General features: G+C 37.7%; 1 protein-coding gene across 1 annotated transcript; it reads left to right on the top strand.

The window, feature by feature from the left end:
* The first annotated feature begins 6,775 nt into the window (after positions 1-6,775).
* On the top strand, positions 6,776-10,516 carry LOC110861927 (zinc finger protein 791). Its single transcript, XM_022111060.2, has 8 exons — positions 6,776-6,980; positions 7,080-7,519; positions 7,632-7,962; positions 8,154-8,453; positions 8,712-8,836; positions 8,943-9,093; positions 9,299-9,601; positions 9,769-10,516. The coding sequence occupies exons 2-8, from the start codon at positions 7,114-7,116 to the stop codon at positions 10,151-10,153; spliced, it is 2,001 nt and encodes a 666-aa protein (XP_021966752.1). The 5' UTR covers positions 6,776-6,980; positions 7,080-7,113; the 3' UTR covers positions 10,154-10,516.
* The last annotated feature ends 8,587 nt before the right edge of the window (positions 10,517-19,103 follow it).

The raw sequence follows: 19,103 nt of genomic DNA, 5'->3' as shown, positions 1-19,103 counted from the left end.
GAAGGGCAGAGGGGCCTCTTCAAGTTGCAACTCACGCCAGAATATTTTTCACGTGGCTAAGATACAGAGATTCACATTTCTATTTGAAAACGAATTTGTCGCAGCGGGTCAAATTTTTGAACAGACGAGCATGTTATCCTCAGATAGTTGTGTGCAAAAATTCAACTTTCTACTTTCAAAAATGCCTCCCCCACAGCCCCAGAAGTTGAGACACTCATAAAAACTCTTTCCAAACTCCTGCTAAAAAATCGTTATCGGCAGAATTTGTTTTCTTTTCAAGTATATGAACCTAAAGAAGTCCGTTTGAGTTACATCGAGGGATTAAACATGTCAGGTATTTCACTATTCGAAGTGATTTTTATCTCCAATATAGGTTCAAGGTCATTTGCATAATCTTGGGTCAACTTTGCCATCTTGAAAGACGTTGCGTCATCCTGAAAAATCACCTCATTTCTTTTTTACCCTACAATTTAGGAAAATGAAATTCTAAAAGTGGTTTTAATACACGGTCCACAGAATACTCTGCAGATTTAATTTTTTGGCGGACTTTGATAAGTGGGAGGCCACCACGACAGGACGTTACATCCACGACCATAAACTCGTTACAAAACCTCTCTTTATGGGGAAGTACCTATTTCCGTGATTTTTTTCTGCATTTGTAGTGTAGTAAGCTCTTCGAACCCAAATAGTAATTTGTAGAGAAATTAGTGCTTCATCAAATGTCACCAAGAACTCACTCTTAGTCCTTGACAGAAAATTTAAATACATTTTTTTGCAAAGACGGGCGCGATTTTATTGTTTTTCGGTCAGATGATGCACACGAGTTTTCCGACGACTTGGTTTCTTCAAAATATTAATTTCTCCTTCTACTGAACGCTCAGACACCCCTACGTTACAAGAAATTTCCTTTTGGGTCGGTGGGTTGTCTTTTGAGGTCAAGAGGTCAATTTTTCTAAGCACGGTCGGAATTAACAATTTTTTGCCGTCTTCTAGGGGGTGGTGGTTGTCCTTTACACAAAATTTCGATCTTTTCGTTTGTATTTTTCAATACCTTATTGACTCCAGATTTCGAAACTTTTTTCCTTTCACTTTGATGACGTTAGGTATTTGGCTTTACGAGTATTTAAGTCTGGAAACAGTTTTTATGCGTGTCTCACGTTCTGGGGACTGTGGGGGGAGGCATTTTTGAAAGTAGAGAGTTGAATTTTTGCACACACATATCTGAGGAAAACATGCTCGTCTGTTCAAAAATTTGACCCGCTGCGACAAACTGTTCCGGGGTAATTCAAATACAAATTTGTTTTCAGATAAAAATGCGAATCTCTGTAATTTCTTTGGCCCAATGACAATATATGTGCAATACAAATAATTATGCTTTCCTACAAGCAAGACTCACAACATGGGGCTTTGACAGTAATAATTGGGACGCAAACCATGTTCAGGCAAGATTATTTTTGGACCATGTCTTTTTGAAAGAACAGCTCTTCAGAAACGACATTTAGCGAGGATTTTTGTAGATGCGAAAAATTAGGCAAATTTTGGGGGTTGGAATTTCGTGAAAACGCTCGGTTTTCCGGCGGAATTGTACTTAGAACTTGCGGCACCCAAAACTAACTGAATTTTTCGCATCTGCGCAAGTGCCGCATTAAACGTTGTTCTTCTAAGCAGTTTCTCGTTCAAACTAAAATGGTAACAAATAATCTGGGTTGAACATGGTTTGCGTCCCCATTGAGAACATGAATTGGTTTCCCTAGATTTCAGCTAGAATAATCAACTCTAATAAAGCGTTAGTATGATCCCTGGTTGCCTGTCGCTTTTTTTAATTGTTGTTTATTTTTGGTTAGACATTGGCGCACTAAGCAACTGCTCAAAATCTTCTAAGCACTTAAATAATTATCAATTAAAATTTTTGTAATGGTCACCAGGGCCCGGCCCTGGGGAAAACCCCCACCTGGCAGCCCCTCGTAAGGGCACTGGCGAAAGTGATTATTTGCAAATTATGTAATAAAGATGTCCTTGTCTCATCTTATAGCCCACCTCCCCTTCGCATGCGGCTTTATCGGGTGCGGTTGGCCTTTCGCGAACCAACTTCTGCTAGACGATCACCTCGCCAAATCCGATCACGGAAGAGAGGCTTGCAAATTCTGCGGAAAATTATTCTTTAAACGTTACTTGGGCGAACATGCCGTTTCCGTGCACGAGGGATCTAACCGATTTATCTGCCAGACATGCGGAAAGGTAAATAGCATTTTTCTGGAAATAATGATAATGGGCAAATTCACGTCAATCCTCGTAAATCCGTTACCACTCAAACTTACGAACTTTTGACGAAACTTGAGGTAAGTAGGCATGTTTTTGGTTCGTAAGTCATCTTCTTAAGTTTTCGTGGTTGCGGATTTACGATGGTTGGCGTGAACTGGTTCATTGTCATTTTTTTTTCTTTACTGTCATTTCAATCGATCAAATTTGTGCCAATTTTCTCTTTGGGCCCGTTCATATATTACGTCAACATAATATAGGGGGGAGGGGGTCGAGCAAATGTTGACGATTGTTGACGGGGTGGGGGTGGGGGGTTTGGGTGTGTTGACGTCAACTTTTTTTATTGGGGCAAAATTGGATTTTTTGCCGCATCGCACAAAATTTTTCTTGGATCTCGCTACACATATTTACTTTAACTCATTTATATTTCGTTTGCAAATGTATTTAATATTTGATCAAATTTTCTAAGTTAAATATTTTTATTCAGCTAAAATAGCTGATATTCAATTTAAATTTTATGGAATGAGTCCGCACCCAGTAATGAGTCAGAACCTTCCGGTCAAGGGGTGACCACTTTTAACATTTCCATTAATTGAGTGTGGTGAGAATGGTCGATGCTAAAAATTGCTGCGTTTAAGTGCAAATATGTACATTTGGTAAATGGGACCAGGACTTACCAAATCAAAGGAAGGACGGTTGAAGTTTACAAGGATTAAGGGAGCTGGTACAACAGTAAAGAAAACGGGCAGCCCCTCGATACTGTTAGTAAGGAGTTAGAAAAGCTATTACAGGAAAGTTAGTATTTCATTTCGACGACGGGGTGAAAGACTTTCTTTAGGCTAAAATGCTGTCGATTTTGACAATTTTGATGTACAGGAAATCTTTTTAGAATAAGCGAATAGATGATGAATGACGAAAAATTAGTTTAAAAACGTACAGACAATTTTTCTGAAAGGACTTGCTAACTAGTACTTATTATGAAGAACAATCTGAGTTCATGCAGTAATATTCTGAGTCAGAGCCGATTGTTATGTGAAGACTGAAGATGTTTCCAGTTTAATTTATGTAGTTGAGAAAAATTACTGTTCTTTCATTCCCGTCATGAACTAATTTTCTCATTGCCATTATTTTAGCATTAGGTAGTACGTTCCGATTTTGTACAAAAATCATTTAGTTTTAAAAATAAAACCTTCGTTTGCCCACTGGCTCCACTAATTGCGCAATTATCCAACTTTATGCTTCAATACTGCGTCCCAGTTTCGTCAATGGTACACTACAGTAATTTAAACTTTGAACACCTAAGCTATAATAGTCCAATAGTGTATTTAATCTCCAGATTTTCTGCAGCTAACTCAATAGTATAAAGTAGCTTTTTTTGACACGCACTTGTGCATTATCTAAGCCAAAACCTGTGAATTTAAATTGTAATTCACAAACACTAAATGGAATGATAAATATACTTGGAAGGTACTGGCACATTTACGGGCTCGGACTCATTACCAAATTTAACCCTTAGCCGAGGAGAAACGGTAACTATGTTTGGCGTTGCTGCGGGGCGTTTCGATGACCACAATTGTGATCATTCGGGAAGCCAAAAAATAATTAAAATCTGACAAGTTCTAAATCTGGAAACTTTTATTATATGAGTTCCTAAGATTCGGGACGATTTTAGAAATGCTCAATTCGGGAGAACGGCAAAACACGTTAGGAGAAAATTAGCTGCCGGACAACGTCAATAAATATGATATTTAAAATGATGACTATTAAAATTTAAGTGTAACATTGTAAAGCAAAGTTGCATGATAATTACTTAGAGCTATGAACTATGACTATGGTGCAAAATTATGACTATGCAAAACTACTCAAGACATTTGTAAAATAGAAATAGAGCTATTGGTCCAAAACAACATATGTTTGTGAAGGTTTTTTTTTAACTTTGATCAAAAGTTCTGACTAACTTTATGCATACATTTCGTATATTTTAACTTTTAAATGCAGCCAAGACCTCAATCTAGACGAGGAGATCAATTAGATAATTTATGAGTTTGATAGAAGGTGTATATAACCCTTTATTTATTGGCGATGCTGGTTTTACCTCATATTTTGTATCTTAAATAATCCCCTGTACCTTTTTTTATGTACCTTTATAAATTATCTGAGATAATTGGTGTACTAACCAAAATATTTGTCAAGCTTCTGGAAAAATCCCAAACTAATTTAAGTAGTTTTTCATCAACGTTGAAATTTAGCAAAAATGAACATGTCCTGGCAAAACCAAGATTACACGAGACGGGTGTGGTTTGGCCTCAATAACTTTCCGTTATAAATTTCTTGAATAGTTTTAGCAGTTAGTAAACCAGAGTCAAAAATTTTACATGCAACCCATCCTATGCAAAGCAGGGGCGAAGTTATATGAAAATGACCTAGTGTTACCACGGACGATTCTGATCCAAGGCCCTAATAATTTTAGTTTTTAGTGCCAACGTGTTTTGCCGTTTCCCGAATCAGCTAAATAATTTTTACCACGGAAATATCCGTTGTCCCGCACCTGACATGGAAACGTGAAAACGTGAAAAGCCGTTGACCCCGAAGACAGAGACTTTTTTTGTGAACGGCTTTTCACGGTCTCCCGAATTAAAGCAAAGACTCTAAAACGTTTTTAAACGGTCTCCCATGGCTAAGGGTTAAAATATGCCTTTATTTGGATTTTTTTGTTGACATACTTTATCCGTGTTTAGATTCCGTATTGCACTTAATTAATTAATTCGCAACAATTAGATTTACTGTTTAATTATTTATTTTACGACGAGGTTGTAGTTCAATTAAAAATGTAATGTTTAATAGGTTAAAACGGAGATACAATCATATTACATATTCGCACACAAAATTTTCTCACGTTTCCCCCTTATGAAAAAAAAGTTGACGTCAACATTGGGGTGGGGGGAGGGGGTCAAGCAAATGTTGACGATTGTTGACAAAGGGGGGGTGGGGGTCGAAAAATCAGGTTTTTTGATGACGTAATATATGAACGGGCCCTTTCAGGGTTTCCACACACAATATTCCTGCACGAAGCACGAATCCTCCACGTGTCCGGCCCGAAGTGGTACGAAATCCACGAAACTCACTGCAGAAGAGAAATCTAGACTACGCGCCGCCCGAGAATCAATTTTGGGTCAGGAAATCGTTTCGAAGTCGTGCAAACATTGTGCCACGACCATTTTTGGCTCATTGGTGTCCTTTTCGTGTCACCAGGACAAATGTCGCCACGGCGTGGTGGCGAAAGAGGAGGAAAAACTTGGCCGAGGAATTTACCTTATCGGTAGCGTCGTGGAAATCGCCACGGTCGTCGTTCTTACGGATCCGCAAGTTCTCAGGTTAAAATGTAGCGCGTGTAATAAAACCTTTGTCCACAGACCGGAAGCCGTAGCGCATGTGCAGGCTCATCATCTTGGTAATTTTTTAAATATAAGCAGCGCTGAAACCGTGTAAACTTTATGATGTACAAAATTTTGAATTTTTTATACTTATTTTTGCAATTTTACTTACAAGTGTTGTGAAACATTTCGGACAAATTGACAAATTTCGGGTCTTTTAAAGTTTACAGTTTTAAAGCATCGTGTACATTTTTTTTAATTAAGGTTTTTTTAAACGGCATTTCTTTTCTTTGAATTTTCAGATCAATCTTAACTCTTGTCGCAAGCATTAAAACCAAGCATTAAAACCTACTGGTGTGCTGCTTCTCGTGTCCTGGAAAGTTTCATTTTGTACAGAGCACGACGGGATGCACGAAGCCTAGAAATTTTATAATTAGACACAAATTTGTACACAAAATTAGGCAGTTACATAAATATGTAGATTGTATTTATAAAATAGTAGCAGGTTTTATGTACATACTGGAAGTAGTATGATGTGAAGGTAAATCAGACGAATATTGTACAACATGATAATGATCACTTTAAATTTTATAGAGTGAATAAAAACCCATGATTTTCAACTTGAGCACGGAAATGATTTATTTACATAGGAGACAAAATTTGATTCTTACATATGCAAAGTAAATTTTATGTGTGTAATTGTAAATTTTTGAAATAACATGCAAATTTAAGCCACAAATTGCAGGAAAATGAGAAACGCGAATGATTTGCATACTTACCTACATATGAACACGGACAGAGGGACAATGTCCCCACGGTTGTTCGTCGCAATCATCTGCCCATATTATATAAACTCCTCCCTCCCCTATCCTACAATGTTAATGTCCCCACAGCTAGACTTCTGGTACATACTGTACATACCTTCGTATACGTATATAATATATGTAAATATATATCTATATAAATATATATCTACACAGATAATATGTAAAAATTAAACTTGGCTGAATCAGAACTGCACTTAATTTTGCAAACTATAAATGAAAATGCAGACAACAAACTGCATGAGAAAACTGCATGAAAAAACCAAATGAGATCGCGTCGCATCTTGAGCTGTGCTGAAAACCGGGATTTGATCTCCAAGCCCGGTTTCTCCTCCAGAAGAAAATAAATAAATAAATAAATAAATATTTATTTCACTTCCCTATAAACTTCAAACTTCAATTTTGAATTTCAAAGTGATAACTAAATTTCAGTTGAATAAATTTACGTGTCACACCAACTTTGACACTTTGACATCAAATTAACAAAAGAATGGGTGATTTTGTTATCGTTAAAATAAATAAAGTACTGATTTTATTTTAAAAAACATTTAATAGATTTCAACTGACTCAAATAATGACTAATTGAAATTGAATGAAATTATTTCTGTTTAATTAATTACAGGCTAAATAACTTGTCATCCAAATTTTGTAATTCGATGATGCCATTGAATCTCCCTTTCGTCCAATTGAAGCGCAACAAGGTGCTCGACAATGCCGCCGTGTCGGAATGTAAAACGGTCAAAATTTCGGGATGTTTTCTATGCGGGATAAAATCAGTGGCAGATTCTCGGTCACTGCCAGACAATGTCACCCGGCAGGAAAAAGCGGCCTTATTTCGTGACCTCTTAATTAATCCAACCGTCCGTAAAAATACGTCCCCGTCAAGTTATAACCAATTCATGTCCAGCACGGAATCCTGTTCGGATTGCTTATCACTCATTAAGGAAGTGTACGCCCTTCGGCAAGGAATTGTCGACTTGGAGAAAGAGTTGGAAAACAGGTTGGAAGAATCCAGGCGAAAATATTTAAATGGATGTGAAATAGTCGCCAATAGTTTGACAGGTGAAGATTGAAGATAAATACTTATTTTATAATTGACAATTTATAGTTGGATTTAAAAAATCTGGATTTGTAATTTATTAACATAAAATTTCCAATATTTCTATTTGAATAGTTGGGCGTATCAAACTTCACGCAGGTGGACAATACAACTCGTCAACTTTATCTACAGTACCAGCAAGAAAATTTTCACCTATGCAAATGTCGCCAGAAGTCGAGGACGACGAAAGCATAGACACCGAAGAAGAGGAAGATATGTCTTCAGAATTTGTCGCTGAAAAGGAAAATATGTCCATTGATGAAGAAGAGGAAGTTACACCCTCAGAATTTCAGGAGGAAATGTCCTCAAAATTCGACCAAGAAGAGGAATATACACCCCCAAACGGCAAACCAACGGGGAGAACACTGCAGGCGAAAAACGAACATTCTAATAACGCGACCATAAAGTAAGAATATAATCTGATCCCCTAATTAGTTATTGAAAGAGGAAATTTACACATTTCTCTAGAAACAGCACATTTTTTTGCATAGAAAATAAAAGATATAGGAATTTGTGGCATAACATATGCAAAAAATAGAAACGTGTCAATTTTCAAGTTTTACACCAAAAATAAATTAACACTATTTTAAATTGCAGCCCTTCTGCGAACACCAATGGCTTGATATGCTCCAGGTGTGGCATGACTTTTTCCAGGAACGACACCTTTAGGCGACATGAAAGACGACAAGTTTGCAAAGAAAACAGAAATCCCACAAAAATTGAAGGGGCCTTCTCATGTTCAAAATGTTTCCTACTATTCCCCACCAGGAGATGGCATATTATTCATGAGATGCACGTTTGCAATGTCGTCTACACTCAGGAGCAAGTGGAGCCCTTGACGCTATACACGTGTCCCCTGTGTGACAAGCAGTTTGTGGATGTGTGGCAGTATAAACGGTACGCAAATATGTAAAACCAATTTTTTTTTTGGGGTACAAATTTGTGGGGAATTAATAATGCATTCATCGTAAGAAATGTATTATAATTTTACATTTTGTTGCACCCAACCTGAATAATCCTTCCCTTGGGGGTGTTGTTGTCAATGTCAAGTTTAAACTAGTAAATATATATAAGCCAAATAAGCGACGTCGTTATTCATATATCAAGTTTTTTTTTTGTAATTCAGCTAATTTGTCTATTCTTAATTTTTCGCAGTCATTACAGCACCCATTCCGAGGTGGAGAAATCAGTCGTTCTGGATCAACTCCCACGTCGCCATCAAGATAACCATACCTCAAAATATGTAAATGAATGTGAAATACTCGGTAATAGTTTGACAGGTGAAGAAAAATAGTTATTTTATAATTAACAATTTATAGTTGGATTTAAAAAAATCAGGATTCGTAATTTATTAACATAACCTTTCCAATATTTCTATTCTAATAGGTAGGCGTATCAACGAAAGCATAGACCCCGACGAAGACGAAAATATGTCTTCAGAATGTGACGAAGAGGAGGAAAATAAGCCCCCAAACGGCAAACCAACGGGGAGAACACTGCAGGCGAAAAACGAACATTCTAATAACGCGACCATAAAGTAAGAATATAATCTGATCGCCTAATTAGTTATTGAAAGAGGAAATTTACACATTTCTCTGCAGAATCATAGCACATTTTTTGCATAGAAAATAAAAGGCATAGGAATTTGTGGCATAACGTATGCAAAAAATAGAAACGTGTCATTTTTCGAGTTTTACACCAAAATTAAATTAACAAGAAATTAACAGTATTTTAAATTGCAGCCCTTCTGCGAACACCAGGAGCTTGAAATGCTCCAACTGTGGCATAACTTTTTCTTCTTGGGCCAACCTTAAGCTACATGAAAGACGACAAGTTTGCACAAAAACCAGAAATTCCGTATATATTGAAGAGTTCTTCTTCTCATGTTCAAAATGTTTCCAACGATTCCCCACCAAGAGACGCAAGATTATTCATGAGATGAACATTTGCAATGTCGTCTACACTCAGGAGCAAGTGGAACCCATGACGCTATACACGTGTTCCTTGTGTAGCAAGCAGTTTGTGAATTTGTGCGATTATCAACGGTAAGTAAATATAAAACCAATTTTTCGTGTACAACTTGGTGGGGAATTAATATGTAATACATTCATCGTAAGAAAGGGCAACAATTACGATAGACATTCGTGTGTGCGACCTGAATAACCTTGTTTTCTTGCAATTCAGCTAATTTCCCTATATTTTATTTTTGCAGTCATTACAGGTCTCATGCCGAGGTGAAGAACTCGGTCGATCTGGATAGACGTCCACGTCGCCATCGCGATAACCATACCCCTGCAAGAAATGTTAGCTTCGTCGCTCAGAAATCGGTTGATTCAGTGCGTCAACCCCAAGATAACCGTAGCCCCGTAAGAAACGTTGTGCATCACCATCAAGCTAACCCTAAACCCCTAAGAAACGTTAGTTCCATCACTGAGAAAGAAATTCCCCCCTATGAACCACTACTCGGGGGCAAGCTTACAATCCACAATTGTCCCCATTGCACCAGATGGTTTGTAAAAGAAGACAATTTAAGGACGCATTTGGCAAAGGATCACCGCACCAAATCATTTTTAATAAAAACTAAACAAATCATTTAACAATTATTTTCCGCACTTTATACATAAACTAGCGTATAAGCCCGTCTCGCGCCGGGCGAGGGCTGATTTGACTTTCATAAAAATTGGATGGAATTGTTGAAATATTTTAGTTGTATTATAAGCTGAAGTTCTTCATCACAGAAGTCCAAGGAATTTGTAACGAAGGTGAAAGTGATGTTCATCTCATATAATACAAATGAGTTGACGAAGATGATGGAAGTTGATGTATTAGGAAAACTAAAATATTAAAATATAAGAAATCTAAACAATGCTCATGCCATGCTATATACATATTCTTATATGGTAATAAATATACGGTAACAATGAATGAAATTAAATTTAAGGAATTAAATCAAAATAACACGTTATGCCCGGTTCAAAATGTGTTAACAGACATTTCAGACGTGTATACGACATATCATATGTCACATATGTGACCTTGGGCACCACAGTCACTGGTGTTTGACATGTCAAAGTGCATATGATATGATATTCGTGCTCGGAGTTCAAAATCTGTTACAATAGAAGTTTTGTCTAATTCATCAGAGGTCTGCATGAAGGGGAACGGATTCAATTCAGGTGCATCTATTTTATAATGTAAGAAAATCTGCATAGTCTGCACATGAAGGGAATCCGTTCCCCTTCCTTTCCATTCTTGTTGACCTCAGACGAATTAGCGAAATGGATGCGGAAAGAAAGCGAGATATGAAACTGCAGCGATGGAAAGTAGTCTTGAAAAATATCTAATTTCAATTAGGTGCGTGGCCTCACGAATAGATTACACCCAGTACTGGGCGCGTGACCACTTTCGATAGGCAAACTCCTCACCTAATGTCCGGCAGCCCCATTCCTCCCAGTATTGCGATAACTTTAGTTGACACATGAAGGGAAGAGAATCCGTTCCCCTTCCCTTCCCTTGATGTGAAGATTTTACTACTTCGCTTGAAGTATATCCAAGGGGAATGGAAGAGAAAGGGAATTCCATTCCCATATGTGTACGCTGCGTAAGTGTATCTTGTAAATTAAGCAATTCAATATAGGTATGGACTACCCATGGAGGGAACGGAATCCGTTCAAGGCACACGTTCCCATTCCCCCAGCAGAGCGATAACCATATTTGTGCGTGATCCCACCAATAGATCACACCCAACACTGGAGGTGTAACCCTTTTGATAGTCAAACTCCCCAGCTAATGTCAGGCACCCCCATCATTCCTTCTAGCAAAGAGATCACTATAGTTCTCACATGAAGGGAACGGAATTCATTCCCCTTCCCTTCCCTTGTGAAGGTTTCATGTGAAGATTTCACTACTGTGCCTAAAGTATATCCAAAAGGAATGGAAGAGGAAGGGAATTCCATTCGCTTATGTGTAGGCTAAGGAAATATGTATATCCTGTAAGTTAAACAATCCAATATAAATATGGTCTACCTATGGAGTGAAGGGAATCTGTTCTCCTTCCCGTGATCAACACAGTGAAATTTATGTCTTGGGAACGGGCCTGAATGGGCCGGAACGGAGCGGTATGTTCCTTAAATATGTGGAACAAAGGAATAACTAATGCCCTTGTGTACGTGACCTTACCAATATTTCGCACCCAACATTGTGATAATAGGCAAATTCCCATGATAATGTCTGGCATACCCATTCCCCCAAGAGCGATAACCATACCCCTTACCCCAGGGGGGCACACCCTCCCCCCACTCCCCCCAGAAGAGCGATAACCATATCCCTGGGGGGCACCCTTCCCTTTTCCCCCAGAAGAGTGGTAACCACATACCAATGGGGCACACGCCGTTTCCACATGCGACTCGATAATCGAACTTAATAAGTTCCCTTCCTGATAACCCAACCAGCAAATCTCAGAAAACTGACTTATCAACTTTCCAACGCACTTGATATGCAAATCACTTTCTCCACTTTCACTTCCGTTGCGGAACATTTGCTTTCACTTCCGTTGCCGACAGACATTTCCAGCTTATAATATAGATAACTGTGGAAAAACAATAGAATTTAAGAATTTTCTGAAAAGTAAGTGAGTTTACGATTTACCCTTGGATTTTCCTGGGGGTGATGTGTATGTGTATTATATCATCTAACTCATATTATAATGAGGGTATTCATTATGAGTTCGCATGTTCGCATCGCAGCATAACTTTTTTTGTGAATTCTGCGAAGCAACGAAGTGAAGACACTTCGCAAATGAAAAAGTTCGGAAAATTTGATTCAAATGTCTCGAATTTTGCAATGGGAAAAATCCATAAATTTCCATTAGTTACCGAAATTTTGCGTTTGAAACTTACCAAATAAGAAATTTCAAAAATTCAAAAGGCCAAACTTCGGTAACCAATAGAGATTAATGGACTTTTCCCATTTGAAAAATTTGTGAAAAATATTTTGCGAACTAAATACTAGCACTGGAGATGCGCAAGGCAAATCAATTTTCAAGCCAAAATTTTTTGCGAACTTGCGAACTTTATTTTTTTGCGAACGTTGCTAACGATGCGAACTCGAAATGAATACCCTCATTGATTGATAAATAATGTTTTTTAAATTAACAAAACTTTTCTATTTGTCTAATTAACGTATTTATGTAAATGATCGTCTCACTTTTTCCTCATCACTGGTGATGTAATTTTATCGCTAAAGACTTAAATTAGTAAAAATGTGAAAATCAGAGACGAAGAATAAATGCAAACCGGTAAATTTCATACAGTTTTATCAACTTTATTTTACATTTTTGATCAAAATTTTCCTGAATAAGGTTTATGTACATTATGCAAAAATATGAATCGCAACTAATCAGTAAGGAGCGTGTAGACCGAGCCGTGGCCAAGTCAACCGTTAGCCGCTAAGTCAACCGCAGCCGCGACCCCAAAATCTCAAATTATTGCAAACTATCGAATTTCCCTAAAATTTCCAAGTACCCCAAAAATCTTAAATTTCTCCTACATCTCAAATTGCCCCAAAATTTCAAATTACCTAAAAATTCGCATAATTGGGCTGGAAAGTGGAACACTTGGTCCGTCGGCGACGGACCGTCGCCCCCAAAACTTTGGGGGGGGGGGGGGGCGCCACATTTACCCTTCGAAAATGTATGATGATGCATCTAGGTGTGAATAGTTTGTTCGTTTCACGAAACCTTGTCAACTTCGGAAATGCGAGATCGAAACGAATAATAACACACTGGTTTGAAGGAGAATTAAAACGCGACTGAAAAGGTCTTGAGGATTGGATTCGCTCGCATCTTTTCGCTAGCATTTTCTGGACAAAATGTGCCAAAATAGAATGGAAACTAATGTCATAACTTTAAGTTTCGAAAAATGTAAAAAATGAACATGCATGCATTAATTTAAACATTAACGAAAGTTCTAACGTACAAATTATTGAATACCGATTACTAATTTTCAAACAAATGTATACATAAGAGACATTGTACAAATATGTATAAGAGACTAAAATACATTTACATCATTAACCACTAATATTCTTTTCAAAAGGGCAGCATTCAACGGGAAGGAATGTGTGACGTAGTTACTAGGTTTTTCATATAGCTCGCTAGAAAATCCTCGTGCAGCTTGAAATAAGTTCCATTGCTAGTTATTTATGTAATTATCATAATTTCAGTACTTACATTTATTCTCACGAGTAACGCATTGTAGTAACAGTTTACATTTACTAAGGTATCTATATTATAAGCTGGAAATGTCTCTTGGCAACGGAGGTGAAAGTAATTTTCCGGAACGGAAGTGAAAGTGGAGAAAGTTAAGTTCCCAATGGCGCGAGAATTCAAAAATTATAATTTAAAACAAAATTATTTTTCACTTACAACCACTCCCAAATAACCACACAAGATAATCAACATCAAACAACCACCCCCACATATTCACTTTCTGATAACTCCAGATAATCACTGTCTGACAACCACCCCGAGATAATCACTGCCTGACAACCCCCAAATAACAATCCATGATAACGACTCTGAGATAACAGCAAGTGCAGTGCATTCCACTGCACCAACAGTTCCTAGCAGTGTGCGCATGTTTGCACTAAACAAGATTGTGGTGTCATATAATGAACTATTTGTGTTTAGTGCACATGTTTGCACTGCATAGGATCGTAATGCCATGTCATGTCATGACTAGAATCGGCATATAAAGATGGGCTGTTGGTGCAGTGTGCACGACGCTTGATCATGGTTCGTGTTTGTGTCAGAGCATGCAATGCTCTACGATCCAAGGCAGAGCGCCCCACTAAATATATTGAGCCGACAGTACATGTGCTGACAGGGACACCAACGGTCAGAAAGGGTTATCTGGCAATAGTTATCAAGAGGGTTATCTGGAGGTGTATATCATGGGTGGTTATCTGAGGGTAATAATCATGGGGGCTTATCTGGTGGTGGTTAACTTGGGGGAGTTATCCGGGGAGATTATCTTGAAGTGGTTATCCTGGCCACTTTAGTTTAAAGTAAAGTTAAAGTGAAGTGGAAGTCAATCACTGGTAAGCAGGATTGGCCACTTTAGTCTAAAGTGAAGTGGAGGTGAAAGATGACCACTACTAGACAACCACTGTCAGATTACTACCATTAGGCAACCACACAGATATTTACATAAGACAACGACCATTAGACAACCAACTATGCTTCAAGAAGATAACTACCATGTGACATTTAGTTTATTTAGAATTTACGCTCCATTTGAAACTTGACTTTCTTTACTTTCACTTCCGTTGCGGAACATTTACTTTTACTTCGTTGCCGACAGACATTCGCAGTTTCTAATTCTTGCTCGCCCGGCGGGAGACGGGCTTATACGCTAGGATGTACATATGTAGATATGTAAATACATAATGTATGTAGTTAAAAGTGTGGGCATATATATGCACGTGAAAAATTAGTGCTAGTTACAGATGTACATACTCATACCTCTAAACATGTATCTCAACTTTCACTTCCGTTGCCAACAGAAATCCACGTCCACATAAATATGCATGCATATTATAATGCAATAATGTGCACATTATTTATGAGAATCCGAGCAAAACTGGATTTTTAGGGAATAATCTGGGGAATTATCGGCTAGTTTAACATTTGACGCCCCTTCAGGGGAGTGTGGCGGATTTACCTGGGTTCGCGGACCCTAACCTTCCTTCACCCTTTCTACACTCATACATATAACTGCACTGCATATTCAAAAGGCATCAAGATCTGGCATTGCAAAAATCTTTATATTCGTTAGTACATAGTCGGAAACACTCAAGTGTCAATGACATATAGCTTTATTACTTTTGTAATTCTCAACTTAGCAATTTTTGACTTATTTTACCGAAAAGCCAGATACATTTCAATTCAAAAACAATTTTTAGTCTTAAAAATTTCCTCCTCCTGCGTCAATGGCACGCTGAAGACGAGACGACCACTCCTAGATGGAATTACGCACAGATTTCAGGGAGATTGTGTGTCATTCCGAGGTCAGAAATTTTTTCCAAGCCTCTGCACTTCTACGTGGCTTAGAACACACCTTTGTCCCTAACTTGGACCATTTTTAATATTCCCGTGATTCAAATCCAGCAAGGATGATGACCATTTCTGATTGGAGATAAAGACCGGAATTTGTTTTTTTAGCTACGCTTGGGTCATTTTTTGCACTATAAATTCGTGCTGAGTCCTTCTGAGAGGTCCCATCGATTCCATTGAATTGGATCTCACTTAGGGGATGTACCACGAACTCAAAAACATATTTTAAGAAATTTAATTCCCCCACCTCCCCCCAAGTTTCAGCAAAATGTATAGAAATTACCCCAATTAGCTCCCACCTGCCAAAATCATCAAAAAACCTGGATAATGTGACGTTCTGACCTTTTTTCTGTATTGGGGGATGTCTCTGACCGATTTTGAGTAGATTAGGACAATTCTCTAGTTAAAATATTTTTCCGATGTGAAAATCTCCTCATTTGTAAAAAGAATCCTGCTCACTTTTTGGGAGCGTACCGCTTGAGGTAACTCCTGCATTTATTTAATCTGGTTTTCCTTTGGGGTAAGATCAGGATATGGCAAGTACCACATTTCAAACCCTTAAGCCTAAGCTTCAATTTGAGCACTCATTGGATAATTTTCATCGACACTGTCAGCAGTGAGCCCGGTTTCCGTTTGAATTTCGTGAATTCCTTCGGATTCCATGCTTGAGAGGCTTCACGATGGCTGTGGTCCTTGGAGGTTTTCAAAAAATTCTTCTTCGACTGTTCTTAGTCGATACGGTCCCCATGAACCATTTTATAGTCCGTTGGGCTAAATTAAAGTACACCTATGACTTTTTCAACACATGTCAAATTCACTATTTTTCTTCGATTTTTTTTTTGTGAAAAACTATCGCCGCCCGCTTCTCTTCAATTTCCTATATATTTATCCAGATGTTTAAAAATTACAAAGTCCATAGTGAATCATAATGTAAATCGCATGGCGAATCTAATGCACTTATCAGATTTTAATTATGCGGCGTAGTTTTTTAGCAATCAGCTGTTGACATTTGAGTGTTCCTGACTATGTAGATATATTTCATCGCCAAATAAGCCTCATTGCCATTTTCGATAAATATGTATATATACATATGTAAAGTCTTAACATTATTAATTCCTAATTTCGAATACCTTTTAAGAATCTCATTAAGTGATTGCTTTCCTATGCGTCATATTGATTCTATATTTTATGCATGTATATCTTTATATGTATCTGAATATGCATTTGTAAGTTGTCATCAGGTTAACATGCATCTTTACCAGGTTTATCACGTAAGTATGTACCCATCTTTATTTATTGGTCGTAATGTCAGAACACATAAATAAATCAATAACATTTAATAATTGCACTTGACAACATACTACATACATACGTATATAACCGTTATTGAAGCCAGGATAATATTTTTATGTTTCTTACATACCTTGGAAATTTTACGTACCTAATAAATATCCGATTAACTAACAATTTATTTATTGTCCAATATTCGAGATAATAATTATTATACGCTATTAAATAAGTAAGTATGTTCCTAAACTTATCTGGAAATTTTTACATCGAAATGTAGCTTTCTTCAGAGGTAGAAAGATATTTGCATGAAATGTTCCAAACAAGTAAACTCTCACGTAGTCAGTATTAACTTTGCAAAATCTGTTTTTCAAAGTTTTTTAAAATAATTTTACAAACTTTTATAGAATAAAAAGACGCCTTTGATCTGAAATTGCGTAAACTTAACCAAATTCAATATAATTTTCCTTCGAAATATTTACTTGCAAAAGTTTATTAGTTTACCGGAGTTTAAAAACTTAATCAAGATATGGGAGAATCGATACAAAAAATCTGAAGAAAAGTCTGCAAATTTCTGAATTCAAAATTTAATTAAAAAAAATCAGCTCACTCATACCTGAAAACTTTAATATGTGGCGTGACGAAGCATTTCTTCATTTTCGTCGCAGTATTCTAGCCACACATCGAAACTCTTTTCATGCGGGCTACTTTATTTCTTGGGACAAAAAGAAAAGAAGAGCCACACCCCTCGAGAATGGCTGGAAGTATAGAATATATCAGATTTTTGTCCTATTTTGCATACTGGTCGTCTTGCCAACGTTATGTCTCAATTGGGGTAATCTCATCGCCCTTGCTTTCAGTCGTGAGGGTGCGGACGTAGTGGAAGTTTGGTTCGCTTCTTTGGGCATAGTCTACCTTTTGATTGGGATCCAATTTATGTGGAACTTCGTGTGGCCCGAGGGTCCCAAAAAGTTTGTAAATGTGTACGAGTCATTGTTAAATTTGGAGAAGAAATTGCAAGGTGATGCCTTTATTTATTTACGGGATCTCTATTTACACCTGGTTTTACTTCGTTGGAGTTTTTGGGTTTTACCCAGTTTTGCCTCAATTTTAATGAATTAGAAGCCATTTTAACCCTTGCCTAATGTTAACCCCAGGTTTTATCAATTCTGGTTAAAGATTCCTATTTCTCCCATTTTAGGTATGATTCCCACCCAAGTTTTCACCTCTCGCCGAGACGTCATCAATTCCACGACGACACGAAATATTTCCATGGTCCTTACCGCATTCTTCTTTGCCTTTGACTATCTCGTCCCATGGTTCTGCTTCGTGGTGGCGTTTTCTTCCCACAATCCTATCACGTTCGTTGTCACGTCGACCAATCTTGTTCCCGAAAACTATCAATTTCTATCTCGAATAGTTTGTGGCCTTATCCTTGCCTTGGTTGGAACTTTTGTAGCGTCGGTAATAAGCATCGGAATCTTAATCGTCATGTATGGAGTAGTGACGCTCTACTTGTGGACACTTTTCCTCGTCCCTACCACAGAGTTTGGGATATCTTTCGACACAGGAGTCAAAATCTATAGGTCACTCAGGGTCATGACCGTGATCCAATTTGACCTCGCCAGAGACTTCGTGATCCTGCTGATGCACCACTTTTATGCCGTTGTTTGGGCAACGATGGCCATCTATTGTGTCATGATACAGGTCATTGTCACAAATAAAGTAACGCCTTTTAGCATGATCCTTTGTGTGACGATGGTTTTCGTTGCGGGGTCCGTGGAGTGGTTCGCGATTGTGTTCGTGGCCAAGGGCACGACGCTGTCGAAAGAGTTTATTCTTGAGGGGGGACGAAATCATGGCAGGAATAAGTATAGAAAACGTGTTTTGAGAAGTTTGTTACCGAATTTTATCAATTTGGAGTTCGTCAGTTTTGCTGAAACGATGCGGGAGGGGATTGAAATGGGATATTTTGCAAATTTTATGGAAAGAGTGACGCATAACACGATTAGTTTGCTGCTAGCGAGAAAATGAAGGTAATATAGATGACAATAAATTAATGTTGCAGAATATTAAAATGAATGTATTACATAAGCATGTAAATTGAATAGAATTAAATTATTAGATTAATTAGATTAAATTGCATA

The sequence above is a fragment of the Folsomia candida genome, unplaced genomic scaffold, assembly GCF_002217175.1.
Source record: "Folsomia candida strain VU population unplaced genomic scaffold, ASM221717v1 Fcan01_Sc047, whole genome shotgun sequence".
In the NCBI taxonomy this organism is placed as follows: domain Eukaryota; kingdom Metazoa; phylum Arthropoda; class Collembola; order Entomobryomorpha; family Isotomidae; genus Folsomia; species Folsomia candida.
The sequence above is the reverse complement of the archived record's forward strand: the minus strand, read 5'-3'. Positions and strand labels throughout refer to the sequence as shown.